At 44.8% G+C, this 27084-nt stretch overlaps 1 protein-coding gene across 1 annotated transcript in view; it reads left to right on the top strand.

The window, feature by feature from the left end:
• The window catches only part of LOC148508283 (putative cation-transporting ATPase 13A4), a 165418-nt gene that overhangs the window by 65372 nt on the left and 72962 nt on the right, over positions 1 to 27084 (top strand). The window contains exons 10-12 of the mRNA XM_088444740.1: positions 4277 to 4433; positions 8133 to 8250; positions 13610 to 13734. Of these exons, the coding sequence (XP_088300866.1) occupies positions 4277 to 4433; positions 8133 to 8250; positions 13610 to 13734 (400 nt within the window). The remainder of the gene's footprint in view (positions 1 to 4276; positions 4434 to 8132; positions 8251 to 13609; positions 13735 to 27084) is intronic.

Genomic DNA, 27084 nt, shown 5'->3' with positions numbered 1-27084 from the left:
CACAACTACACACACTCTCTTGTACTTCTAGAAACTCAGCATAAATTATGAAACACAGTCTACTAACAGTGCAAGCTCGGTCTGTCAGTGGGTACCACAGACGTTGGCTCACTTAATATGTTGAATGGCAAATGCAGGTGTATGTAAAACAATGTTTGGCATAGTTAAATCATAACAGAATGACCAGCCATATTAAAATGGAGCCTATTGAGGAGTACTTTGTTCCTGCTTCTTGTCAGCCATGAAATAGTAGGCTTTTCTGACCTGCTCCTTTAAATTGTAGGCAACTTCATTACAGGTCCTGCAGCTGGAAATGGTTCTACTACACTCTCCACAATTGCTGAATCTAATACCGGTGTTGGTGAAACACCTCACACCTCCTCAGGGGCGCCGAGAGGGGGGGGCAGGTACAGATTACCGGGGCCCGAGCTTCCTGAGGGCTCCGGGCGGGTGCCCGGGTCCGGCGCCGCTCCCCCTCCCTCACAGCAGCCCTGCACACAGCTTGTGCTGAGCTGCAATGGAGACTGCTCGTGGCTGCTGAGCAGCAGTCACAGCAGTCTCCTATGCCTGTGGGGGGGAGCGATCACACTGATCGTGCCCCCCTGGTTTTGAGCAGGGCTGAGGGGCCCAGAGCACCTCCTTCGCGGCGCTGCAAATATATATATTTTTTTTTCGGGAAGGGGGTGTGACCATGCCTCCCGCGATTAGGCCACACCCCCTATTACCCGGGCCCACCACGGCTCTCAGCGGGCCTGCACCTCCTACCTCAGATAACAACCCCTTGTCAGCCGCATTTGACATAGCCAGTTTGCCTAATCCTAGTCAAGTAGGAGGAAAAGTTTACCGAGTAGGAGGAAAAGGCCAGTGGCACCCAATGAAGGAATTTTGTGGGGTGTTCTAGTCCTCCTCTGAATTTTGCTCAGAGGACTGAGCACTTAAGAATGTACAGGTTTAAACTGGTCAGCAGGCTGCATCCTCGTTTGACATGGGAACGCCTACCATCTGGGGCCGGCCCCACTGACATCACTGTCAGTGGGAGTGCTTTCGGCTCTGTTAGAGCCGAAAGCACTCTGGGGCTTGCGGTAACGAGACCCTACCACAAGGGTAGGGTCTCATCGCAAGCCCTTCCTGGCCGCTCTCTATAGCTGTGGGTGGTCACCCACATCTATGCGAGCGGCCAGGAGGCCGCTCTGAAAAACAAGAAGGATGGCCCTGATTCAGAGCGAGTGCTCTGTCAGAGTGCCCGGCTCTGAATCAGGCCCTTAGGGCTCGATTCAGACCCGCTCGCTAGATGCATTTGCTCACTAGATGCGTATGCAAATTCGGCAAGGCAGGCGATCGCACAGCAAGGCATTAGCAGGCCCACTATGTCTTAGCGTGCGATCTCATTGTGTATGCAGAGGCCCAGCAGCCCACCTTAAGACGCCCACTAATGCACATCGTCTCCAGGAAGTGTATGCAACCATCGGTAACATCGAGTACCATCGGAAGGGTTCGCAGCACTTGTGGTTGACCATACCCTACCGCAAGCACTGCGAGTGCTTCTGTGTAAAATTCAGCCAAGTGACGTGTACTATGACGCTGCCTCTTAATCATGCATGCCTCTGTAACAGCGTTAAGATGCTCAGGCACACCTGCGTTCGCACCTCCACTACCCCTTTTCTAGAGGCCAGCCCCTGTCACCACCCACAAACAGCTTCTCCTGTCACTCATTTGCCGGGCTGTCTATGCGCAGCGAGCTAATGCTTTCCAATTGTTCACACTGGTTCACGCACGCGCATTGCGATGCATACGCATGCGCAGAATGCAACAATCGGCTGGCTGTGTGCGAACGCATCCTAGTGAGCGGGTCTGAATTGGGCGATTAGACTATATTCACTTACTGCATGCTTCTGACCCAAATATGTATTTAAGTTTCGCTTATTCTGCTTGCCTGCTATGAACTGTGGGCCAGATTCAGACCCGGATGCTATGCTGCGCTCGCTCGCATTGAGCGATTTTTCGGATCTTGCTGCCTCTTCCTTCTGTGGTGTCTTGTGGCTTTCCTCTTCTTCTGGCTTGCATCTTTTTCTGATCTCCACCACCAAACCAGAAATGGCCCTAGGCATAGGAAAACTAAGCTAGTGCCTAGGGGAATCCAAGCCTGCCTAGGGCTGGCTGAGGTTTGGGGCAGGCATGGTCAGGGCAACTGCTGCTGCCTGGGCAGAGACTCTGGCAGCTGCTACTGCCACTGCACAACGTCCATTAGCGGAGCTAAGCTGACAGGTCCAATCGGGCCCAGCAGCAGCAAACAGTGGGCAGAAGAAGAATAGTTGGCGGCGAATTGCGGGAATGAGGCGTCAGGGACGGCATAAACTGGGACGGTGGCCAGTGGCGGAAACTACCGCGATTAGAATGAGCTTCTGCGCATGGACAGAGGCTCATTCAGAACTATCTAAGTAAATGGCTGTGGGAGGGCTGCTGCACCTGCAGCAGCTCCTCACATGGACCTTTGCGGAGCTCGGAGTAGTGAGTCACACCTCAGGCTTCTGCCTCCAGCAATCATAACACACAGCAGCAGCCTGTCAGACTGAGCCAGGAAAAGCGGGTCCGACCTCGGCTTGCTGTACCTCGAGTCTGGTGGCTCTGCAGGCTGCACTCAAGTAAAGTAAGTCTGGAAGAGGGCTGGGGTGCTGTGGTGCTTACTGCTGTGAGAGCGGTGCTCTGCTGGGATAGGGGCACTTGGTTAGGGTGGGTGCTGACACTGTACTGTGCTGAGAGAGGGGGGTGCTGTGCTGGGTGAGGGCCAGGGTATTGGGTAAGGGGTTTTGTGCTGAGTGAGGGGGGCGGGGTTCTGTGTTTTGATATGGATGCTGGGTCAGGTAAGGGGTGCTGACAGCATGCTGTGCTGAGAGAGGGGGTGCTGTGCTGGGAGAGGGGTGATGAGTGCTGTGATCTGTACTTCGCAGGGAGAGGAGTGCTGGGAGCTGTGCTCTGTGCTGGGAGAGGGGTGAAAGGTGCTCTGCGGGATGAAGGGTACTGTGCTGAGAGAGGGGTGCTGTGATCTGTGCGGTGCTGGGAGAGGGATGCTGGATGCTGTGACCTGTGTTGGGAGATGGGTGTTGTGCTGGGTGAGGGGTGCTGGGAGCACAGCACAATGGGAGAGGGGGCCACAGCACAATGAGACCACGCACATTCTGTGGGGCCTAAACCCTTTTCAAGTTCCCACAGGGGAGGGGGGCACTGCCCACAATCTTGCCTAAGCCACTAATTTGGCTATGGCCGGCTCTGCACCAAACTGCTAGTGCTCACATCAACTGAATATGATGTTGCAAGATGGCATAAATTGCCTCACAATGTCTAAATTCTAATTGCCATAGTGAGCCAATCTACTGCTCTCTGACTGAACAATAGTACATTTTTTACAGATTCACTATTTTCATAGTATGTCTTTGTGGTATTTATATTACTACGACATCCCTTATCAAAAGTATTCCGGTACCGAATACACAGCCTCAAGTTTTTGCTAGCCAGTTTGTCATCAATACCTACATATTTAATATATGGGATTATAGACAATTTATGGTTTAATACCTTGTTGGTACTTATACATCAGGTTCCATTACCACAGAGCGCTTTATCCTATTGTTTATATCTGTTTAGGAAGTGGGGATACTTCCAGAGAGAGCAGCTAGTGGTTTATCAACATTTCCTCATCTATGAGCGCTGACTGTTCTATTTGTTTTTGATTGTATTTATAAAATAAAAAATAAAAAATCACATTTGCTTTACTGTAGGTTCCCATTCTTGAAATGTCAACAGAAAACACTTTTTTGGCCATTTGGGTTACATTCTTTTTGATGAAAATACAAAGTCTTCTGAAAAAACAAAGTATAAATTGTGTGGGTACTGCATAGAAATGTCATCGACATTGATATTAGAATGTAAGGCCTGATTCAGCAGTGATCTCTACTGCGATCACAGCTCAGAATTCGCACGGAACGCAGCTGCAAATATATGGTAATGCTTGTCAAAGCTCAGCCGGCATAAAGACGACCACTGCTGTTTTCTTATATCTGTCCAATGACGCTCGTCTGTGTAAACATCGGTACCATCAACACACGATGTGCATCCGTAATCGCAATTGCGTTCCCTACTGAAACAGGCCTGTAAATGTTAAAATTACCTCAGCACAAGGATGAGGAAACCCTCAGCAGCAAAGTGGTTAACTGGACTCTTCTATTGCACATTAGTCACCATAATAAGTTCAGGTAACAATATTTTTATTTACATTTAGGTGCCAGTGGAAGGAATCCTCATTCTGCATCAGTTCCCCTTCTCCTCCAGTGTGCAGTGCATGTCTGTGATCACTCAGGTTATTGGTGATAGCAACCTAACATTGTTCATGAAAGGAGCACCAGAAATGGTCATCCGTTACTGTAAGCCTGAAACAGGTAAATAATACAACATAAGCAAAAGAGAATGTAAAGGTAAAAAAAATGTAATGTAGATAAATACAGGTTGAGACTCCCATATCCAAAATTCTTGCGACCAGGACTATTTTGGATAACGGAATATTCCATATTTTGGAATATTTGCATATCATAATGAAATATAATGGGAATGGGACCCAAATATACACACAGCCTGCAAGTAATTTTATACAATATTTTCAATAATTTTGTGGCTCAAGCAAAGTTTGTGTACAGAAATGAAAATCATTTATGTTTCATAATTCATATACACCTTATACACAGCCTGAAGGTAATTTAATACAATATCTTTAATAATTTGTGCCTTAGACAAAGTTTGTGTACATTGAACCATCAAAAATCAAAGGTTTCATTATTTCAGACATGCCAAAATAATTCTGTATTTCGGAATATTCCGTATTTCGGAATATTTGGATATGGGAGACTCAACCTGTAGTATAATAATGAAAAATTATACTTCAAATTCTAATTAACTGGCACATGGTGACCTCTTGAGGATGTGTAAAATGGCAATAACATAATTTTTCATAAAGGAAAAAAAAAAGGAAATTAACTGAAGGTCCCTTTTTATATATGTTATTGTACTAAGTATTTTATGTAACAATTTGTAATAATCTCATTCTAGGGCAAGCTTTATTTTATTATTATATGAGCTATACCATAAACATACACAAACCTTTCATGTCATAGAAAACACAATGACGGGCATGCTCTTTAATATATAGAGGTGAAAAGAAATGAGTATTATGTCGGTTTACCAAGTCTAAATTGTGTAATTACGCTCTGCACATACAGTGGGCACACGCATATACACCCAATGCAGGTTTATGTGATTCTGCCACTACGGCAGAGAAGAGTAGGGGCACGTGTGTGCAATTACAAGGACATCCACTTCAATTACACAGCCGAAGCGGCGCCTGCTACTGTTATGTTCATGCAGCTCTTCCGTCATGGGCAGGGCAATGTGCAGTGGAACATACTGTACTCTACCTCCCAACTGTCCTTGAACTTTTAGGAAGTCCTGAAGCTGATCCTGAAATGCTGGGGCCCTTTTTGGAAATAAGGCATAAGTACACAAAATATGGAAAGTCACGCAATGTGTAAACCTGAGAGGAACTTTGACCAAAGAGGGGGCTCGTGTCTGGCATCCCCCATACTTGGCTGGTGGGCGCACCACTTTCCCCGATGTCTATTGAACGATGATACAGGCGCAGTAGATAGCAAAGACTCTGACCCAGTGCTATCTCCTGTTCAAGTTGCAGTGTGCGCATTATGGGCTCATGAGCTGCACTAGTAATAGAGCACGATGCAGAAGCGCACGCAGCAGTATCAATTAGCAGACACCTATCTGCGACTTTATGCAAATGCTGCTATAAACGTATTCCCTTGTGAATATCAGTGCAGCCAAATGTGTAAGGTCTGAGATGATCTCTTTCAGCATTTGCACACGGGGTGATACCGCTTGGTGCGTGTGGCCATGCGTATTTCTAGGCAGCCTCTTTCACTGACACGCCTGAAACACTCCCATAACACACCTATTAAATGGACCATTGTTGCCTACAGTTCTTGCCTCCTCCAAGTCACCGCCCGGGAACGCCCATCACTTTTTCACAGTGGTGCTGATAATGTGCATCTCATTCACAACAGCTTCTTTGTGCGTCACTCTGTGTAACACGTGCCATACGAGTTATAGGAATTTGGGAGCTGATTCAGAACTGTTCGCTAGGATGCGTTAGCTTGTAGCTGGGCGATTTTCACATTCTGTGCATGCATATGCATCGCTGTGTGCGAACCACTGCAAGAGATAGGGAAGCATTTTCTCACTGCGCATAGACAGCCCAGCAGAGTGAGTGACAGGAGAAGCCGTTTGTGGGTGGTGACAGGGGCTGGCCTTAACAACGGGGGAGTGGAGGTGTAAACGCAGGCGTGCCTGAGCATCTTAACGCCATTTAAGAGGCGTGCATAATTAACAGGCAGCGTCATTGTACACGTCATCTGGTTGTATTTCACACTGAAGTGCTTGCGGCAGGGTATAGTGGACCTCAAGCACTGCGATCGCAACTGATGGTGCTCAATGTACCGATGGCTTCATACACTTCCTGGAGATGACAAGCGCACGTGGGCATCTTATAACAGGATGGTGGGCGTCTACATACACAAATCGATCACACACCAAGACATAGTGGGCGTGCTTATGCCTTGCCATACAATCGCCTGCCTTGCTGGGTGTGCACCAGATTTGCATACGCTGGGTGCAAGCGAACGCATCTAGCGAGCGGGTCTGAATGAGCTCCTTGGTTACCTTGCAAGCAATCTCTCATGTATGTGGATATTGGCATTGTGTGCGGCTCTGAATCATGCCTGAAGCCTCCCTCCTATACATCAACCCTGATTTTAAACTAATACTTAGTGACCCATGTTTAATAAAATAGGCATTCTCTACCTGCAACCAGCTCCAAAAGTATATTAATAGCTTTCACAATTAAAAAATAGACCCGGCATTAAATTATTAGTATTCATATATAATAAATACACCTGATCACCCCAATAAAGCTCAGACACTAAATAATTAGCATTCATGTTTAATAAATAGCCAACAAACCACCCAAGCATTAAAAATAGTCCCCAATACCACTTGTAATCTCCTACCTGCATAAAATTATGTGGCCACAGGAGGGGTGTGGCTATACCCCTTCGTGTCTTAGATGTCTTAAATGTATATGTTGCGGCAGCACACGCTCCAAGAGGTGTGGCCATGGGAATGGGTATGAAATAATGGCCCTTCCTGCACATTAAACCTAAACCCCCGGGGGTGCCTAACCCTAACCTCCCCTCCCCACAGCCTATCCCTAACCCTTCAGGGGGTGCCTAACCCTAATGTCCCCCCGGGGGTGCCTAAACCTAACCCTCCCTTCATCCCCGGGGAAATGAACAATACTTACCCGTCTGGGTGATCGGGATTGCGGCGGTTCAGGATGCCGACACTGGTATCCTGTTCTCCTTCGGGAAAGCAGCGTCGGTATATATATTGATGACCAGCATCCCGTCCGCCGGCAATATAACTACATCCCGTGGCCATGACCTGGTGAGGGCATGGCCATGGCATAGCAGGTCTGGGTACAGCATAGTATTGAATATATAAAGGGGACCATTATAAATATGAAACATTTTTTAAATACCAAGTACACATATTTTATTTTTAGCTAATATGTTGACAATGTTAAAGGATGATAGCAGTAATACTAATAAGTAATGATAGCGTTTCCCCTAAACCGCATGCAGTTGAACTGTAAATCACTAAACTAAATGTGAATTAGAAGATTCAAACCCACTGTACATTGCTGGCAATTTCAAGTTTGACTCTCCTAAACAGTGGATAATAAATCCGGCAGTATGGAGGACAAAATCACTAGCAATGGGTGGTAATGTGCGTTGGTTTTGTCTGATATTTAAAAAGTCAGTGCTTTTACAAACAAGACACGGCTAGTAAAAGCATTGCTCTTTTAAATATTGGGCATAAACACAATCAAAAGCGCAGGTATTTGCAACTTGACGCTTCGTAAATAAACCCCCTTGTCTTTTCCAACACTGGCAACCAACTTAGCTGTTCTGTAGTTGTGCACTTAATTAAATCATAAACCTGTCCTGTTTCTTAAATAGTTCCACATGGTTTCTCAAAGAAGCTTGATTTCTACACAATGCAAGGTTTTCGAGTTATTGGATTGGCATATCGATCACTGCAAAACGATAGACTTCCTACTTCAGTAGACATAGACAGGTAAATGTTATATCCATTTTTAAAAGTGAACAATGAACAATGAAACTGGGGTGAGTAGTTTTCTATGTAAAAACTTGCCCGTTTTGTGACTGAGAGAGTGTTGAAATGTTCTGGTCCAGATGTATAAGCTGCACACTGCAAATTTACATGCCAGGAGTCCTGCTCAACCACTGTGTGTTAGTGGCATTATTCTAGCAGTATCCAAGCGCCCTACACTAGCCCCAGACAAGAGTTAGGGTCCTCAATATTACCCATCTGGTCCAAAGGGACCGATTACTTGCCCTGCTGCAGTAAAAGTGGCACTAAACTATCCATCAAATACAATGTATCTAATTGACCATTTCGCTCAATTGGATTTTCATCGAGAAAAGTTTCTCCTCAAATTTCTAATTGGTTGAAACCTTATGTTTTTGCTTTCTCTGTTCTTTATTCTTTGTATTAGACATGGGCTTTCTTTTCATCTATTTTTTACCTGATTTACGTCTTAGGACAAGGGTTGGCAAATAAGGATTTAATACTGTCAGACTAGTAATAGTTTGTGAACCCGGTGTCTGAAGAAAGTCTGTATGGTTGTCTTGAGGTATGTATAGGAAGCTGGCAGGTCTAAGGAGATCTCCTGACATGAGATAGAGAATACCTCCCTGACCTGAATCGAACCCGGGTCTCGGCGGAGAGATGCCCGATCGTACATACTAGACCACCAGGGACTTCGGTGTTGGAGACAGGCTGGTATGTGTTGCAGGGAAGAGTGGAACAGTAGTTTGACCAGGCTGCTACTGGATTAATACTGAAGATAATGACACTCTTCTTACTTGAGACTGTAACCGGGGATGCTGGAGTGGTAGATCCTAGCAACGGATTAACCAGGCTGGAACTGGGTTGTTGCTGTAGTCCAGGATCTGGAAGCACTCAGATGATAGCAAGACCGGATGCAGACCAACACTGGAATGGGTAGTGGAAACTGGTACCAGGAACAGAACAGATGGAGAGGAACCAGTAAGCTCACTGGCAGCAAGCAGGATACTGGTTGGGGTAACTGGAACCACCAGAGATTACCTGTGCAGCCAGTGGGATAGCTGACACAGGTGTAAAACACTAGCAGAGATCCGTGCAGCAATCTGGAACAAAACTGCACAAACAGGAATGCAATAGGAGCACAGTATTACTCAGCAAGGACTGAGGATAGACATTGTACTGGCAATTAGGTAGAGTCAGCAGCAGGGATTTATACCCCTGGGTTCCCCAGGATAGGCTGAACCAAGTCAGGTGGTACAGGGAGGCTCAGGCTGTCACTCAATTGGATGCTGCAGTCAGCTGATCGGGTCTTATCATCACAGAACTTTAGCACAGGCTTTGATGTTATCTGACCTGGAAATACTGCAGCTTGTATGACCAGGATGTGACAGAGAACGCTGGCAGAATAGGTAAGTGACTTGGTGGCAAGGAATGCAGACCCGGCTGTGACAGTACCCCTCCTTGAGGAGTGGCCCCAGGACATCTTTTTGGTTTCCTAGGAAACTTGGCATGGAAGCTGGAGATGAGGCGAGGAGCATTAACATCTTCTGAACTCACCCAACATCTCGTCTCAGGGCCGTATCCCTTCCAATGGACCAGATATTGAAGTTTTCCATAACGACATCGTGAATCGACAATGTTCTCAATCTCAAATTCAACCCCTCGCTGGGTCTTAACTGGGGGTGGTTTAGGAGGAAAAGACTGGAACCTGTTGAGAATAAGAGGTTTGAGAAGAGACACATGAAAAGAATAAGGAATCCTGAGTGATGGAGGAAGCTGTAAACACTGGATTAATGATCTCGACGATAGGAAATGGACCGATGACACAAAGAGCAAACTTCATTGATGGTACCAGCAATCTGATATTCCGTGTAGATAGCCAAACCCGATCTACCACCTTGAGATGTGGAATGGCCTTCTTCTTTCGGTCAGCAAAGACTTATATCGAGCAGAGGATCTTTTCAAAGTGGTATGAACTTCTTTCCAGATTTTGGAGAAATACTGAAGAGAAGCTTTGGCTACTGGTACATCGAGTGCAGTAAAAGACTGAAACTCAGGAATATGAGGATGATGTCCATAAACTATGAGGAAAGGAGTAATTCCAGAAGAGTTGTGGTATGAATTGTTGTGGGACAATTCTGCCCAAGACAGGAAATCAGATCAATCATCTTGGGTGATGTGATGTACATACGGAGGAAGGTTTCTAGATACTGATTAACTCTCTCAGTCTGCCCATTGGATTGTGGGTGATAAGCTGTGGAAAACTTTAATTATATCTGTAAGGAAGAGCATAGGGCTCGCCAGAAATGAGCAACAAATTGTGACCCTCTATCGGAGAACATTTCTTTAGGTAATTCATGGAGACAAAATATTTCTGAGATGAATAGTTGAGAGAGGTGTGGAGCAGATGGTAGGCCGGTTAAGGGCACAAAGTGTGCCATTTTAGAAAATCTGTCGACTACAACCCAGACGGTGAGCCCACACTAACAACTGATGGCGAAGTTCAGGAGAGACAAATGATTTCCCTGGAGGAGGTGTTACTACATCAGTAGCAGTAAAAACAGTGGGTTTTATCAGTGGATACTGTTCGGATACCTCAGATTCGTCCACTGGGTTCATGGACTGAGATAAGTCATCCGCTTTGCAGTTACGGGAACCTGGATGGAAAGAAATCTTAAAGTCAAAATGCAGGAAGAATAACACCCATTGAGCTTGTCTGGGCATGAGGCATTGGGCAGTCTTTAGAAACAATAGATTCTTGAAGTCGGTAAGTACAGAGATTGGGCAGTGGCCTCCCTCCATCAGAAAGCGCCATTCTTCTATGGCAAGTTTAATGGCTAAAAGTTCCTTCTCTCCAATAGGGTAGTTCCTTTCAGCAGGTAGAATTTTTTCAGAAAAGAATCCACATAGATGTACACTAGCTTGTCTTCAGATCTCTGTGAAAGAACTGCCTCTACTCCTTCTGATGATCTGTCCACCTCGAGAATAAAAGGTTGAGAGATATCTGGTTGGATGAGAACAGGAGCAGAAATAAATGCTTGTTTAAGTAGCTGGAATGCCGACTTTGCAACTGGTGACCACTGCGCCGGGTTGGCACCTTTGTGAGTTTATGCAGAGATAGGAGCTGCCCAAGTAGAGAATCCTTTAATGAATTTTCTGCAATTGTTGGTGAAATCCAGGAATCTTTGAATGGCCTTTAGAGAATTGGGCTCCTCAAAGTAGAGTACCGCTTACACTTTTTTGGGGTCCATCTGGAGACTGGCACCTGAAATTATATAACCTAGGAAGGGTATAGCTGATACTTCAAAACATATTTTTCAAGTTTACAATATAAGTGGTTGGCATGAAGTCCTTCGGAGGACTTCTTTCACTTGGTCACGATGAGAGACAAGGTCACTGGAAAACATAAGAATATCACTAAATTTACCACTACGGAAAGATACAGGAGATCACTGAATATTTTGTTCACAAAATTTTGGAAGACGGCTGGAGCATTGCTCAGACCAAAGGGCATGACAAGATACTCAAAGTTCCCATTTCTCGTGTTGAACAACATCTTCCATTCATCACCTGGGCGAATGTGGATCAGATTATATGCACCTCTTAAATCCAGTTTTGTGAACACAGTGGATCCTTTAACTCTATCAAACAGTTTGGTGATTAATGGTAATGGATATCGATTCTTGACAGTGATTTCACTGAGCCCCCTGTAGTCAATACAAGGACGAAGTCCACCATCTTTTTTTTTACAAAGAAGAACCCCGCACCAGCAGGTGAGGACGATGATCGAATAAACCCTTTGTCAAGGGTTTCCTGGATATATTCAGACATAGACTTGGTTTCAGGCACAGATATTGGGTAGATGCGGCCCTGAGGAGGAGATTTACAAGGAATCAAGTCTATGGGACAATCCCACTCTCTGTGAGGAGACATCGTGCCAACTCCCTTTTTGCTGAAGACGTCCAAATAATGATGGTATTTTCTCAGCCAGGGCAGCATCAGAAGACTGGATAGGGACCACTTTTTTCTAACATCCGTTGGAAAACATTTTTCCCAAGACAAAATTTGCATGTTGGACCTGGATGTGACAGAGAGCGCTGGCAGAATAGGTAAGTGACTCGACGGCAAGGAAAACAGACCCGGGTTGTGACAAATACAATGTTTTTTAAACGGGATTTATGTGTTTTATCAAAATTTATGCTGTCGATAGTCAAAATGTTATCAGCGCAATGCTGGCAGGACAATGCTGACACAGCAATGTTATTTACACCATGTTAACAGTGGCATTATAACTTTCCAAAATCAAATACAGTAGGGGAACCACACCAACTGGCATCCTCACTGGCATCCTCACTGGCAGTTGGTGTGGCTCCCCTATTTGAATGTTGGACTGTGTTGCCGATTAGGGTAGTGAACAGTTGGCCTTCACTTTGCCCATGCGTGAACAGCTGGCCTGGATGTTAATAGAGAACACTTTAATCACTTACTATGACTTCCTCATGTTTCTCATAGGACAAAGGTATGTCTGTGTCACATTTCACTAAATGACGTCAATTACTTTAAAAGTTATAATAAAAACTTTGGGGCCAATATCGAGTGAAACACCCTGTAGCAAAAAGTCATGTTTAAGTTATAATGCTGACACAATTAGAATTGTGTAGAAAACATTACTACTATGTTGGCATTGTCCCATCAGCATTACGCTGTTGACATTTTGACTGTTGATTGCATAAATGTTATCAATCTAACTACATCCCTTATAAACCAGAGTGGTGTTCGTCCATTTTCTAACCTTTATTGATTACATGTGTATATCAGTCTGGATTCTCAGGGCACTATCAGCTGTGTAACCTAATGCTGGGAAAACACTTAACGATGTGTACCCAGCCAATGTGTTGTGTAGCGGGTCCTGGCAGGGGTGCAGGTATCGGTAAGTGCGCACACACTTTGGCGATGCTGAGATCGATGGTGCGACAGCGGGGGCCATGCAGCATTCAGCAGCATGGCCCCTGCTGACCATATCGCCCGTTGGACTTGCATGCAAGTCCGACGGTCGATGTTGCTGATGATGCGTGGGAGTGCACATCGTCTACGACATTGCGGGTACACACTGCCTGATGTGGACGATATGTCGCCCTATCCACCGGATCGGACTACATATCCTCTAGTGTGTACCCGGCTTAACTGTAAGGTTATACACACAAGATTATTTATGTGACACTTGACTAAGTAATGCCCCACATTCTTTGCATCAAGTATAGCATTTAAATATCCTATATGTATGATTGCTAGTTGTAGCTTGCATGTATTTATATGTAAAACTTTATTTTTCTTTACTTTTAAGGGAAGCAGCTGAGTCTGACCTCACATTTCTAGGCTTACTGATCCTGGAAAATCGACTTAAGCCAGAGTCAAAGTTAGTATTGCAGGAGCTCAATGCAGCCAACATTAGAACTGTGATGGTGACAGGTACTGTATATATTTATTAATGTATTTCTTGTCATTGATAACAAGGTGCCAATTTATCAATATTTGCATAATAAATGCAATCTGGACACAATGTATTTAATAGCACCTGCGGGTACAGGGGCTCTGAAAGGAGTCTGTCCCTGCAATAGGGCCTGCTCGAGGCATGTTCAACCAGTATGGTCAAACAGGGGCGCCACCCTATAGAGGGCACATCCCTCCCAATCATTCCCGATTTCAGCGGGACACTGACGTTTTTCGGGCACTGCCCCGCTGTTCCAGTGGTGCCGGACACCAGAGAAGAGAATGGCGATTGGCATCCATTTAGTACAAGATGAGGGCTGGGCACAGCCCTGCTTCTAACGGAGTGGTGGGCTCTCCCCCAGGCTTAATGTTAAATGGGAGGTGTGCCGTACGTGCAAGCCCCCAAATAACATCATTTAGGGGGGTGGCCTATGGTAATTAGGCTGCCCCCCCGTTTTTAGACTTGCTCGTAGGTAACGGGTGCCTCAGTCCCATTCTGCACAGGGTGCAGCTCCTCTCCCCTGCAATGTGCTTGGAGTGAAGTGACCACATCAGCAGTCTCTTTATTCGCCCTCTCAGCACTCCTGCACATGCACGGTCTACTGACCACACGTGCAGGGCAACCATTGCCGGGGAGAGATCCTCTGGAACCCTATCCGGGTAATTTTTGTGATGTTTAGCCCATAGGCTACAGCAGCACGTTACCTTAATATGGCTTAAGCTGCAAGGACCAAATTCCGGAAAGCTTTGTAAATCTGACAGCATCGCCTCTCCCGTAGAAACCTATGGGGGCTGCGGCTGCTGTCGAAAATAGAGTTATCTGCTGCGTTACCTACATACAGTAATACATATAGGGGATACTTAATATTTGCATGTATCCCCCGAAAACGGGTGTTTTTGTGGAACATTACTTACCTCACCACCCCTCCATTGCCGGGCGAGACTGTCAGTTACTGCAGAACTGACAGTCGATAACATCCGCAACTGTACTCTGGATCCCCAAAAGGGAACTCACATAAAGCAGCTTCCATTAGGAACTATGACACAGGCCCTCATTCAGAGCCGCACGTTAACAACAGTACGCTCGTTGCGTTCCGATGTTGACTAACCGCGCATGCGTCGGTGTTACACTGCGCATGTGCGTACGGCAGATTGCAAGCTTTTTTTCTCTTGTTCCTAAAATAGCGTACAGGAAGTGACATGTCAAATGTGATTGACAGAACAGGGCGTTTTTGGGTGTTCACGGGGGTGGAGATGGAAAAACGCAGGCGTGGCGAGGCGTTTTTGGGGCGTACATACATTAGCAGATGCGAACGTCAAATGTGTTCGGACCGTCTCATACGTCACTGGAACATCCTCTTTCCCTTCAAAATGCTCGCACAGCTTAGGGTCTGGATTACTCGACCACATTGGCGATGGCCTTCTCCTCCGTCCCGGGACTCCACGATGTTGCAGCGATTAATCGCGGGTGGTCACAAAAGCAATTAGTGTTGTATTGAAAACCGGCTTGGTATGTGTTTGGAAAGCAGTTTATTGGGATAGCACAAAAGCGTACGCAGGTGGAAATCATACCTGCTAATGTCAGGATTACACAATCAATTTGCGTACATTTTTTGGGTTTTATTTTGTCCTCAATTTGTTGTTTATGGCCTATTGTGACAATAATGTCATCATGTTTTAATTAGCTCCCCTTTTTTTTTTTACTGTGGAATTTGCATCGTTAGGTGAATTTTTAAACGTTCCTTCAAGAGGCCTTTTTTTTTAAATAAATGAAATTGTTTTTTTGGTCAGTTTTTGCCTTTAGGGCCAGGATTAAATGTAACCCATTTGTACAATAATGTCACAATACAATGTCAGATTTTTATCATAAATTTATTGTTTAAACACAAACCAATTGGCATAATATTTTGTTGCCTTTTTTTCTGGCAAAGATACTTTTTCACAAAAATAAATAATCAATAACTGCTAACATAAACGTACAAAAATAAATTAAAAACATTTCACAAGAAAGGAGAGGGAAGTTTTGACCAGAAAGGAATATGAGCCAAGCACAGAAGGAGTGTGGGAAAAGTCGCCATTGCTGTCACCGTTTTTTCGCCCGTTTGGATGGGGGAGGGTGGGCGCCAGACCGGGTCCGGGATGCCATCGGGCTGGCCTGTCCAGAGGCAGATGTTGTGGCCTCTGGACTAGGCACAGGGCTAGGCACATTTGGAGGATTGGCTGATGTTGTGCCAGAGGTGGAGGATCCTGATGTTCCGGCAGGAAGGGAGGTCGGCTCCACCATGTGCTGGCGAACGAGCTGCTCCAGGGCATCGGCGATGCGGATGTTGGCCCTGGTATTTTCCGCCAGGGTTTGACCAATGGTCACGTTGGCCGCAGCATTTTGCTCCAGGGCCTCAGCCACCCGTATCAGACTGGCGTCCATCCTCTGCAGAATCTCCGTATGGAAATCCGATTTTAAATTGAGTTCTGTGAGGAGGCCCACTGCCTGCGAGGGGGCACGCCCTGGACTGGCTTCTGCAGGGTCCTCAGCCGGATGTACTGGTTCCTCCCCTGCAGAGCCAGCAGAAATTCTGCGGCCAAGGCTCCCCTCTGGAGCAGACTCATCCGCCTGTGTCTCTGTTGGAAAAATGAGAAAAGAGTCACATTAGAATCTACATATTGGCACAATAGCATTTCAGAGTTGGTGACATCACAAGACTTACCTGAGCCAACATGAGGAGCCGCAAAGTCTGGCATGTCCGTATCCATGTTGGACATGACAAACACCTCCACAGGCTGCACACACCCCTGTGCCAGCTCTTCTAAATCCGTCAACTCCAATGACACAGGGGTGGGACCCCCACCTGTCCCCCTTGCATGCCTAGCCCTGTCGGCAAGTTTTTGCTTGAGACGATATTTGAAGTCGCCCCATCTGTGGAATGAAATTGGAACCATTATCCTTTTGTTTAAAATGGGGCTTGTTTATAGGGTGGGAAAGTGTTTACTTACCGCCTTTTTACATCCCGGGCTAGACGGACATAATCACCCACCCTATTGACAGCAACGGCTACCTCTTCCCACATTCTCCCCTTCTGGCTTAGACTCATATTCCTGTCTGCCTGTGGCAGGATGTCCACACACTTCTGTATCAAAACCTCCATCTCCTTTCTTGTGAAATGTGGCTGCCTTTTTTTTTTGGCAGCTTTGGCGGGTTGACTGGGGCCAGCAGTCTCTTCCATGTCATCGTCCTCACCTATTTGGGTAAATATGCTGATTTAGCCACTTCACAACTTGCACAATATTATGTTAGAAAATAATCATTGAGACAAAATGCATGAAGGCCTTACCGCCGGAATTTTGCCCATTGTTTCCCTGGTTTGAAGCCATGTCTCTGCTTCCAGCATGAAATCATCCATAAATTCTATGTGATTTCGTGACGTATTTATACATGCGTCCTTAGTTTGCGGCCGCATCATTGATTGTGCGTCCCTATGATTCATCCTTAATTTGTGCGGGAAAATAAACACTATTTATGGCTTGGTGTGTGTGGATTCGAGGTTGCGTTGTTGGATTATTGGCGGTTAAGTTGGTTGGAGTTTGTGGTTTACGGTTTGTTGATTTGGCGGATTTTGGCATTTTTTGGGTTTGCTACAGTTTATTTTTTTATCCGTTCGCATTTTTGTTGTTTTTTTTGGGCCTCGTTTCCTGATTTGGTAAGTTTGGTGAAGTCTAACTTGTGGCCAATTGGTGACTACTTCTTGTTTTTAATTTAATATTTTCAGCTTAACACTAATTTCATCTCTTTTAGATTTTTTTGGCTTGCGGACCCAAAGACCTTTTTGAGGGAAATCTTTTATATTAGCTCTTGGTAAGTCCATTATTTTTCTTGCATTTGCGAACTAATTAGCGCATTTTTCACTGTTGGTCTAGTGACTTGCATTTGCGAACTAATTTGCGCATTTTTCACTGTTGGTCTAGTGACTTGCATTTGCGAACTAATTTGCGCATTTTGGGATGCTTATTCATCATGTAAACCAGTTTTTGTTTTCCCTTTTCCATTTTTGCCTTACATTTGACCCCTATTTGATGTACGGTGTGCAATGTCATTTTGATCGATGCCCAAATGTGTGTTTTGCCTATTTTATGTTTTGGCTTGCACCAATTTGACAAACATAAATTCACCCTGTAAATTTTTGATGTTTAATTTTTGGCTTGTTTACAGTTTTGACGTATCATGACAATACCCCGGCATGTAAGCAGCTATGGATGGTATCATAAAGCTAAGTTGTTTTATGTTACTTTTGGGGTGGCTCAAAAGCCTTACATTGTAAACTTTGAATTTCAGGTAGATCTGGGTCGAATTGTTCTGGCCCTGCTCCCGGAAGCCGACCAACCTCAATCTCGTCCCAGGCGTAGGCATCGTAGGCATGCAAGGCCCCAGATATTTCGAACACGTGTCACCCTTTTTGGAATGCCCGATGATGAGGTTTTAAGACGCTACCGTCTACCTCCCAAAATCATCATAGACACTCTCTCATTAATAGAAAGTGATCTTGAGCGGCAAATTGACAGTCCAACAGCAATACCACCACTGACGCAATTTATGGCGGTGTTACATTTCTGTGCCTCAGGATCATTTCAAACAACGGTGGGAATAGTGGCGGGCATCTCCCAATCCTCCTTTTCCCGGATCCTGAGGGCAGTGATGGAGGCACTTTTCAAGCACCTCCATCATTTTATTAAATTGCCTTTGGATATGGGTGCCCTTAGTGTGGCCAAGGCCAATTTTTACCAAATAGCTGGCTTCCCACACATCATAGGGGTTGTGGATGGTACTCACATACCACTTCAGCCTCCAGCACGGCTGGAGGCAATATTTAGAAACCGTAAACACTATCACTCCCTGAATGTAATGGTGGTATGTGATGCCTCCCTCCAGATCCTGTCCCTGAATGCTAAATTACCAGGAAGTGCACATGACTCCTTCGTCATCCGGCAATCGGGGATATGGCAGAAATTAACCAACCTACAAGCTGGTGATGCGTGGCTTCTGGGTAAGTGGAGACCTTTAGTACATAACAATGTTAAGCTTGATACACAGTGTTCCTGAAGTTGTCTCTTATTTTTCACAGGAGACAGTGGATACCCTTGCATGTCCTGGCTGCTCACTCCTTATTTGACTCCCACACCAGGCCCACAAAGTGAGTATAATTCCGCACTTACAGCCACCAGGCAAGTGGTGGAGCGCTGTATCGGCCTTTTAAAAGGCCGATTCAGATGCCTCCACCGCTCTGGTGGCGAGCTCATGTATTTGCCGGATATGGTGTCGAAAATTGTGGTCCTGTGTGGGATATTTCACAACATCGCCATAAGGAGTGGTGTCCCAATGCAGCCAGAGGATGCCTTACCTGAGGATGGCCCCCCCGAGGTTGGTCGGAGGTCAGTATGTGGGGGGGCCATACGCGATGATGTGGTGGCCAGATTTTTTAGGTAAGTTTTACCAAAACTACAGTGTTTATACCTAATGTGTTTGTGTTTGTTTGCGAACATCTAATTGATTTTTATTTTTTTCACCATCTTCTGTTTGTTCACATAATCTTTGGCACTCCAATGCTCACTACTTCCTGCTACCCTTACCAAACCTGGATCTGGTGATTTTGGGCATATATTCTGGAACCCATATCGCAACGCCATGTTTGTGGAATCATGTTGGCATGGTCCTTCGTCAACCAGTTCTTGATTGTTTTTTTTATTTAAATATTTTATTTGTATGTGTTGTATTTGAGATTATCACTGTTTTTTTTTTTGGGGAGTGACCACTTTGATTTCTCATTTATGTTGTGAATAAATGTTTGGAGAGTGAAATGGTCTTCCTTTTTTTGGACGTTAACAGCAAGTGTAACCAGGTTAACACACCTTACATTTGACTAAGGGGTAATCCAGTACTGACACCAGTTGATGTAAACTGAAATATGTTTTCAGGTTCCCAACTCACACCAAAAGGAAGCCTGTCCAAACCTTTGGATTTGGAAGATTGGCCTAAGCAGCTTGCACACCAACTAGGAACCTGTAAAATGTAGAAATATCTAATTGACACTACACCCAAAAAGGGAAATGACATTGTTACTGTTATGTGTTTCTTGTGGCTGTTTAACATACAAATACAAAACACAATCTTACTTTTAAAAAAGGGAAATCCTTGCAGGAACAGTCTACTTATGTCAGGGAAAACTATTTTTGTTTTGGAAAAAAAGAATGAGCCAGAACGTATATTAGAACTAAAAAATTTATTTAGAAAACGAAAATAAACAAAAAAAACTATTGGCGAAGGATGCCAGACAGCCGGTCAAGGCCCACAAGAACGCCAATGACATGTTGGCGCATCTGGGCAACACATTCGTCCACCTCTTGCCGACGCCTCTGTTCCTCTGTGGGTGCGAAAAGTGTGTGGATTAATAAAACAATAGGGAATCCACATTAAAAAAACAAAAACACAACGAAATCACTCCTAAACCTAAAAAAAAGAAACCAAAACAAAAAGGGGGTGCTGCCAAAAATACAAGGCCTATGTACAAATTCCCACAGGTGTGATATGTGTATGTTGAAATCAGCAGGAAGAGGTAAAGGCAAACTGCTAAATCACCAAAAGTAAACCAAAAAAGCACGAATAAAGGCACGACACATGATTACATACAAACAGTTTGTGCTTAAAAAAAATGAGAAAGAAAAACATACCGGGACCCAAAACGGGAGCTCCGGAAGTCCCTCCATGTTCTTCCTCGGAGGAGCCATCATTCCCCAAAGAATGGGGAGGGGTAATGACGGACTCCGGGGAGGGGGTAATTGGAAGAGGGGTGGGTGGAGGAGAGGGGGAAGTGGGACGGAGGGGAAGGAGGCCCGACAGTTCCGGGAGAGGGTCTTGGAAGGCTGGGGAGGAGTGGGGTATAGGGGAAATATTTGGGGTGGAGTGTTGGCTGGGGGTTGGGGATAGTGGGCGGGAACGCCGTCTGGCCGGACGGTGACGGCGTAGTCTTGGCTGTCCACCTAAAATATGTCAAACAAATTGAGGTTAGTTTCTGGCCAAATCTGGGGCCCAAAAAAAAAAAAAAACCCACCAAAAAAAAACATGCAAATAGGAGTAGAATGAAGAAAACAGAAATAGAGGGAAAACATGCACACGCAGATATGACGACAAATAATAAATAGGACAGACAGGAAAACATGCACACGCAGATATGAGGACAAATAATAAATAGGACAGACAGGAAAACATGCACACGCAGATATGAGGACAAATAATAAATAGGACAGACAGGAAAACATGCACATGCAGATATGAGGACAAATAATAAATAGGACAGACAGGAAAACATGCACACGCAGATATGGACAAATAATAAATAGGACAGACAGGAAAACATGCACACGCAGATATGAGGACAAATAATAAATAGGACAGACAGGAAAACATGCACACGCAGTTTGCCCCACAAACACAAACATGAAAACCACAATACATAACACTTACTTTCCTGTATCTGCATGCGAAAGCATGCTAGCAAGCGGGGCGTTCGCCGTTGCAGGTCTGACCACCTGCGCTCCAGCTGCCCGATGTTGCGGCGTGAACTGAAGGACTGCAGGCGGGACCGTGCCTCCGCATACGCGGAGCGCTTCTGCCGGTTGGTGATGGGTGGAGGCTGTCTGGTGATACGGCGATCCATCACCTCCGTAAGCACCAGCAGCTCGCGCCTGGTGAATGCGGAGGCTCTCATGATGGCAATGGTGTTTTTCATACAAATCATTTTTGATAAAGTGTGCCAAAAATTTCTGATTGGCTAATGTATTTTGGAAATTAACAGGAGCAATTTTATTGGTTAGTGTATGAGTCATGTGTTCAACAGGGCTAGAAATCTCTGGAGAGTTATGATAGGCTTGATGCAGTGACATGCGTAAGCAAATTTAAATAAAGAAATGAACCCCGGGAAATATGCGGGGATCCACAGCAATAGAACAATTGTTTAATTGTGGTTCACATGTTTTTGGAACAATAAAAGCGAATGTTCCATCCGTACGTATTCTGCGGGTAAACACAAACACGGACAAGAGTAAAGTTTCTTGCATTGTGTTGAAAAAAAACAAACAATTAAGCTAATTGATACATTGATTGGCATGATACGATTGATGGAGGTAGGCAGAATAAAGGAGCAGGTAATCGACATCTGACAAGGCCACTTCCGGTTTATACTTGTGCGTGCGTTCCCTTCAAGCCATTTCGGGGATGTACGCTCGCTATTTCGCACGCTCGTTAGTTAGAGGAGGGGTCGTCTGAGTTTAGGGAGGAATTTTAGATGCGAACGAAAATACGAGCGAGCCATTGAATTTAAATAATTTTGTACGTACACCTAACGTACGTGCGCCCGCTTACGAGTGGGTCTGAATGAGGGCCACTGTCCCGTATTCCATTCTGAACTCATCTTTTGAACCAGTGGAACTTCATTAATTTATTCACCTGTATATATATTTTTTTTATTTTGATGCTAACTACCTAAAAACAATTTGTTCATTAATATTATTATTTTTATTCACCTTTCTTTAAAGGTTTTTGCATATAAAAAAAATGTTTTTATATTTTTTATATTTTCTATATTTTTTTACAAACATCTCCCTTTATACAACCCCCCTCACTGTTAACCCCTCCCATTCCTTCACGTTTTCCCTTTAAGTATTTTGTAAGCCTGTCAAGGTGCCCACACACATACCGATGTGCTCAAATCTGTGTACATTCTGCTCTGCTACTAGATGAGGCAAGGTGTATTCCTGCTGAATCCTGTACATTGCTACTGTGCTCTTTGTATTTGGCTTGCCTTTACAAAGTTTATTCTACCTGCAAGTGTGTGCTACCTACCTGCATTCTATCCTGTTCCTGAATTCTGTACTGATGCAACCCTATCGGTATAGAGTGTTGGTTGCTGAAGCCAGGGTCCGGGAGATTAGGAAGAGGGCCCAGCGAAGAAGGACGAGAGCATGCTGGACCAAGGAGTGGCTTCTACAAAGGGATACCGGTTCTCACATGTCCCTGCTGATGGAGATCAAGGAGAACAACGCGGACGACTATTGGAACTACCTGCGGATGGATGACGCCACCTTCCAGGAATTGCTGCATCTGGTGACCCCCCACATCCAGAGACAGGACACAAGGTGGCAGAGGGCAATCCCTGCTGAAGACAGACTGGTGGCTACCCTGAGTTACCTGGCTACAGGAAGGTCATTTGAAGACCTGAAGTTTGGGACACTCATCTCACCTCAGTCCATTCCGGAGAACTGCAAAGCCATCGTAAAAGTGCTACAGTACCATTATTGCAAGGTAAGTAAGAAAAAAGACACCACACATTCATTTAGCCTTCATTTAGTACAATGTGCACTGACCTGCAGGCAACTGAAAGTGTGCACTAAACAGTGTGCAATATACTTTTTTGTAACAAGTTCACAACAGAATATTATCACCAAATTTTATGAATCTCAATAGGTAGCCGGCTGTATTTGATAGGGTGGGTCAAACACCAGTTGGAACAGGCCAATACACACATGGCACAAGTATACACAAGTGGCCCTGGCTTCCAGCAATGTGTACTTGTGCCATGTGCATAGTGACCTTGTCCAAATGGCGTCATCACCACCCTATCCCATGCAGCAAGTACCTATTAGAATTCATAAAATTTGGTGATATTAAAAGCAAGAAAAAATTTACATCTCTGTATATTGGGGCGACTCATCCGCTGCATCCAGCAGAGCATTATACAAGGTCGTGCTGGTGCTTGGGGTGCTTGGTGGGGAGTAATATTTAACTGGGCAGGGGGGGACCGGACATACCTATTTGGGGCAGGGGAAAATAGCATTGGATCTGCAATGTAGGTAGAATTTGAGATATTTTTGCTCATACAGCGACTCAACAGGTCGTAGTTTAACCTTAGAAAATTTCTTTAGATATCTGTATCCATATTTCTCAATGTGCTGTTCACATGAGCTGTGAAATCATCTATTGCATCTGGGGGTTTCTGCAGCAGCCGTTCTGCGTTTTGGAAAAAATTGTCCTCACATTCAGTAAGATTCTCCTTTCTCCCTTGTTTTTTTTTCTTTTTTTGGGGTTGTTGAGAAGATGAGGGTCCAGGTGGAAGTGGAGTTTCCACTTGTGTGGTATTCTCCGGCTCACTGTCACCACCGAGCAGACTGAGGTCCGGTGTGGATGCTAGATCAGGGTCTTGGGTGAGAGTCTATATAGGGAAAAAAGATATAAAAAAATATTATAGTCATGTTTTAACTCCTTTTTTACTATTTTTACAGTTTCTTAACACCGTGGAGGAGTGGACCAGCATCGCGGAAGATTTTGAACAACGTTTGAATTTCCCTAACTGCGGAGGAGCCATCGATGGGAAACACATCCCCATCAACCCACCTGCCAACACCGGATCATATTACTACAACTACAAAGGATTCTTGAGCATCGTTCTCATGGCAGTGGTGAATGCCTACTATGAATTTCTGTTTGTGGATGTCGGCAAAAATGGCCGTGCTTCGGATGGTGGGTGCTTCAAAAAGATGGCTTTCTACCAGAGACTCGCCAACAAAACCCTCAACTTGCCCTCACTGGACCAGACAAAGCACGGCCTAAATTACATTTTCGACGCAGACAAGGCTTTTGCATTACATGAACATGTGTGAAGCCATTTGCACAGAGGGGCCTGACCAGAGAGAAAAGGATCTACAACTACAGTCTAACCCGGGCACGGCGCATTGTGGAAAATGCATTTGGAATAATGAGCAACCGCTTCTGCATTTTCCACACCACCATCAATCTACGTGTGGAGAAGATAGACTGGGTCGTGATGGCGTGCTGTGTGCTGCACAACTTTCTGCGAAGAAAATCTACTCAACGAGGACCAGTCCCAGCTAGACCAGAAGATGTAGGACCCCTGGAGGAGATTGAACATTTGACATCTGTGTCTGCAAAACCAACTACAACAACATACACCGCACATGCCAAAGAAGTGAGGGAGGAGTACATGACCTATTTTAATGGACCAGGTGCTGTACCATGGCAGGAGGACTGTCTGTGAACTACTGACTAAATTGGAGATTTGGGATTTAACAACAAAAACATTAATGATTTTGGTTTAAACTGTGTCACTACTTACCAAGACTTCTGCAACCTCCTCTTCTCCCTCACGCTCAGTCATCACGACGATAGATTCCCTTTGAGGCTCTTGTTCACTGATGAATGACATCATATGGTAGTACCACAGCGCAGGACTGTATATTTCATCTGTGCCCGCTCCTGATGTTTTGGAGTTATCCACCTTATTTTTTTCTTTGATGTACACTGTCCTGAGATTTTGAATCTGTTGCCGTACAGTTTTCAGGTCTGCATCAGATATGTATTTTTTCGTATACTCCAAAAGTTCCTCTAGTGCGGTCAACTTGTGCGACTTGTTGTGGTACTTCCGGGAACTGATCTTCCACAGACACTCTTTCGAGTGCAGGATTTCAATGAATCCTGTAACGAATTCACGTTCAGAATCCATGGACATTATCTTTGAAGAAGAAAAAAAAGGACATTTAAATATTTGTGTATATAGTTTTGTTAAATGTAATGTTGTTATAGTTCACATTTTTAATGCTTTAATATTTTCGTTTTTACAGGTTTTTAAAGGTTTGTTATGGTATTTTAATCATGTTTTCTTTTACAGGAATGTCATGTGTTCATTGCTTGGTAATATAATGTTTTTCTTTGTTTGACAGTATGGGTTTTCCACCTTTGGGCCTGCCGATGTAGTAGAACTACAGATCCCAGGATGCCCTAAAAACAGTTTCAAAGGGGGGTGGCAGGTCATCCTGGGATCTGTAGTTCCACAACAGCTGGAGACCAAAAGGTAGAACACCCCCAGCTTTAAATAATGTGTTTTTAAATGTAATGTACAGTGATTATTTTGTAAAATACGTGTTTATTTATTTATTTTTTGTTATATTACTTCAAATTTATTTTTATTTTATCTGTATTGAATTGATTTTTAAACATGTTTATTATTAATATAATATGTTATTTCAGTATTAATAATCTTCCTGGAATGTATTTGTTTATCTTGATTAAATATTTTTGTCTATTAATTTACAAAAAAATTGATTGGTTTTCTAATTAATCATAAGGTGGCCCCATGACGTGGTTAGGTAAGGGGGCACAAATTGTTGGGCAGTGGAAGCTTAATGCATGACCCAGGCACCGCCCGCCTCCTTACGGTGGGCGGTGGCTGGGCCATGCATTTATTACCTGGGGGCACACATTGGTGGGCAGTGGGAGCTTAAATGCATGACCCAGCCACCGCCCGCCTCAATACGGTGGGTGGTGGCTGGGTCATGCATTTATTACCTGGGGGCACACATTGGTGGGCAGTGGGTGCATAATGCATGACCCAGCCATCTCCCGCCTCATTTCAGTGGGCGGTGGCTGGGTCATGCATTTAGTACCTGGGGACACACATTGGTGGGCATTGGGAGCTTAAGGCATGACCCAGCCACCACCCGCCTCATTCCAGCGGGCGGTGGCTGGATCATGCATTTATTACCTGGGGGCACACATTGGTGGGCAGTGGGGAGCACATATTGGTGGTCAGTGTGGTTGTATTTAAACTGTGCCAATACTCACCAAAAATTGTCCAAAACAAGAATCCAGTGTGCAGGCGCCTCAATGTGCGACTGTCTTGCTACATACACGATGCTGCACAAGATGGCGATGGGGCATGTCCAGGCTCCTGTCAAACAAATTCCGCATTGTGCGATTAATCGTACGATTCATCGTGAGGGAAAAAACCCTCATGATCGGCTTCCATCGTGTTCATGGTTGGCTAGTCTGCCCTACAGCACGGCAGATCAGAGGATGAGATGTACGACGAGCTGGGACGCGCATCGGCATTGTATTCATGAGTATAAACTCACAATTTGTACTTTTTTTACCCGATTCATCGTCATGAGTCGTCGAAATCGGCCTAATTGGATGAAAAGTCGGTATGTGTGTCGGTATGTGTGTGTGAGCCCATGAATACAATAAAATTCCAAAATTTTAACTATCAACAGAGCCTCTTTATAATTATTTCCATTTCACCATAAAACCATGGATCATTAGGACACATGTGATTTTGGTTACACCTTTCTTCTAAATATATTTAAAATCCAAAGGTGAGCGCTAGCTGTCCCAAAATCACATTTCTTTGTTAATCTAAGAGAGTGATAACCTCACCAGCAATAGCTGCTCTCAAACCCATTCCAGTTCCCCTTAGAGATCGCGTGGTAGATAAC

The sequence above is a fragment of the Taudactylus pleione genome, unplaced genomic scaffold, assembly GCF_031769625.1.
Source record: "Taudactylus pleione unplaced genomic scaffold, aTauple2 ptg000372l, whole genome shotgun sequence".
NCBI classification, from domain to species: Eukaryota; Metazoa; Chordata; class Amphibia; order Anura; family Myobatrachidae; genus Taudactylus; species Taudactylus pleione.
The sequence above is the reverse complement of the archived record's forward strand: the minus strand, read 5'-3'. Positions and strand labels throughout refer to the sequence as shown.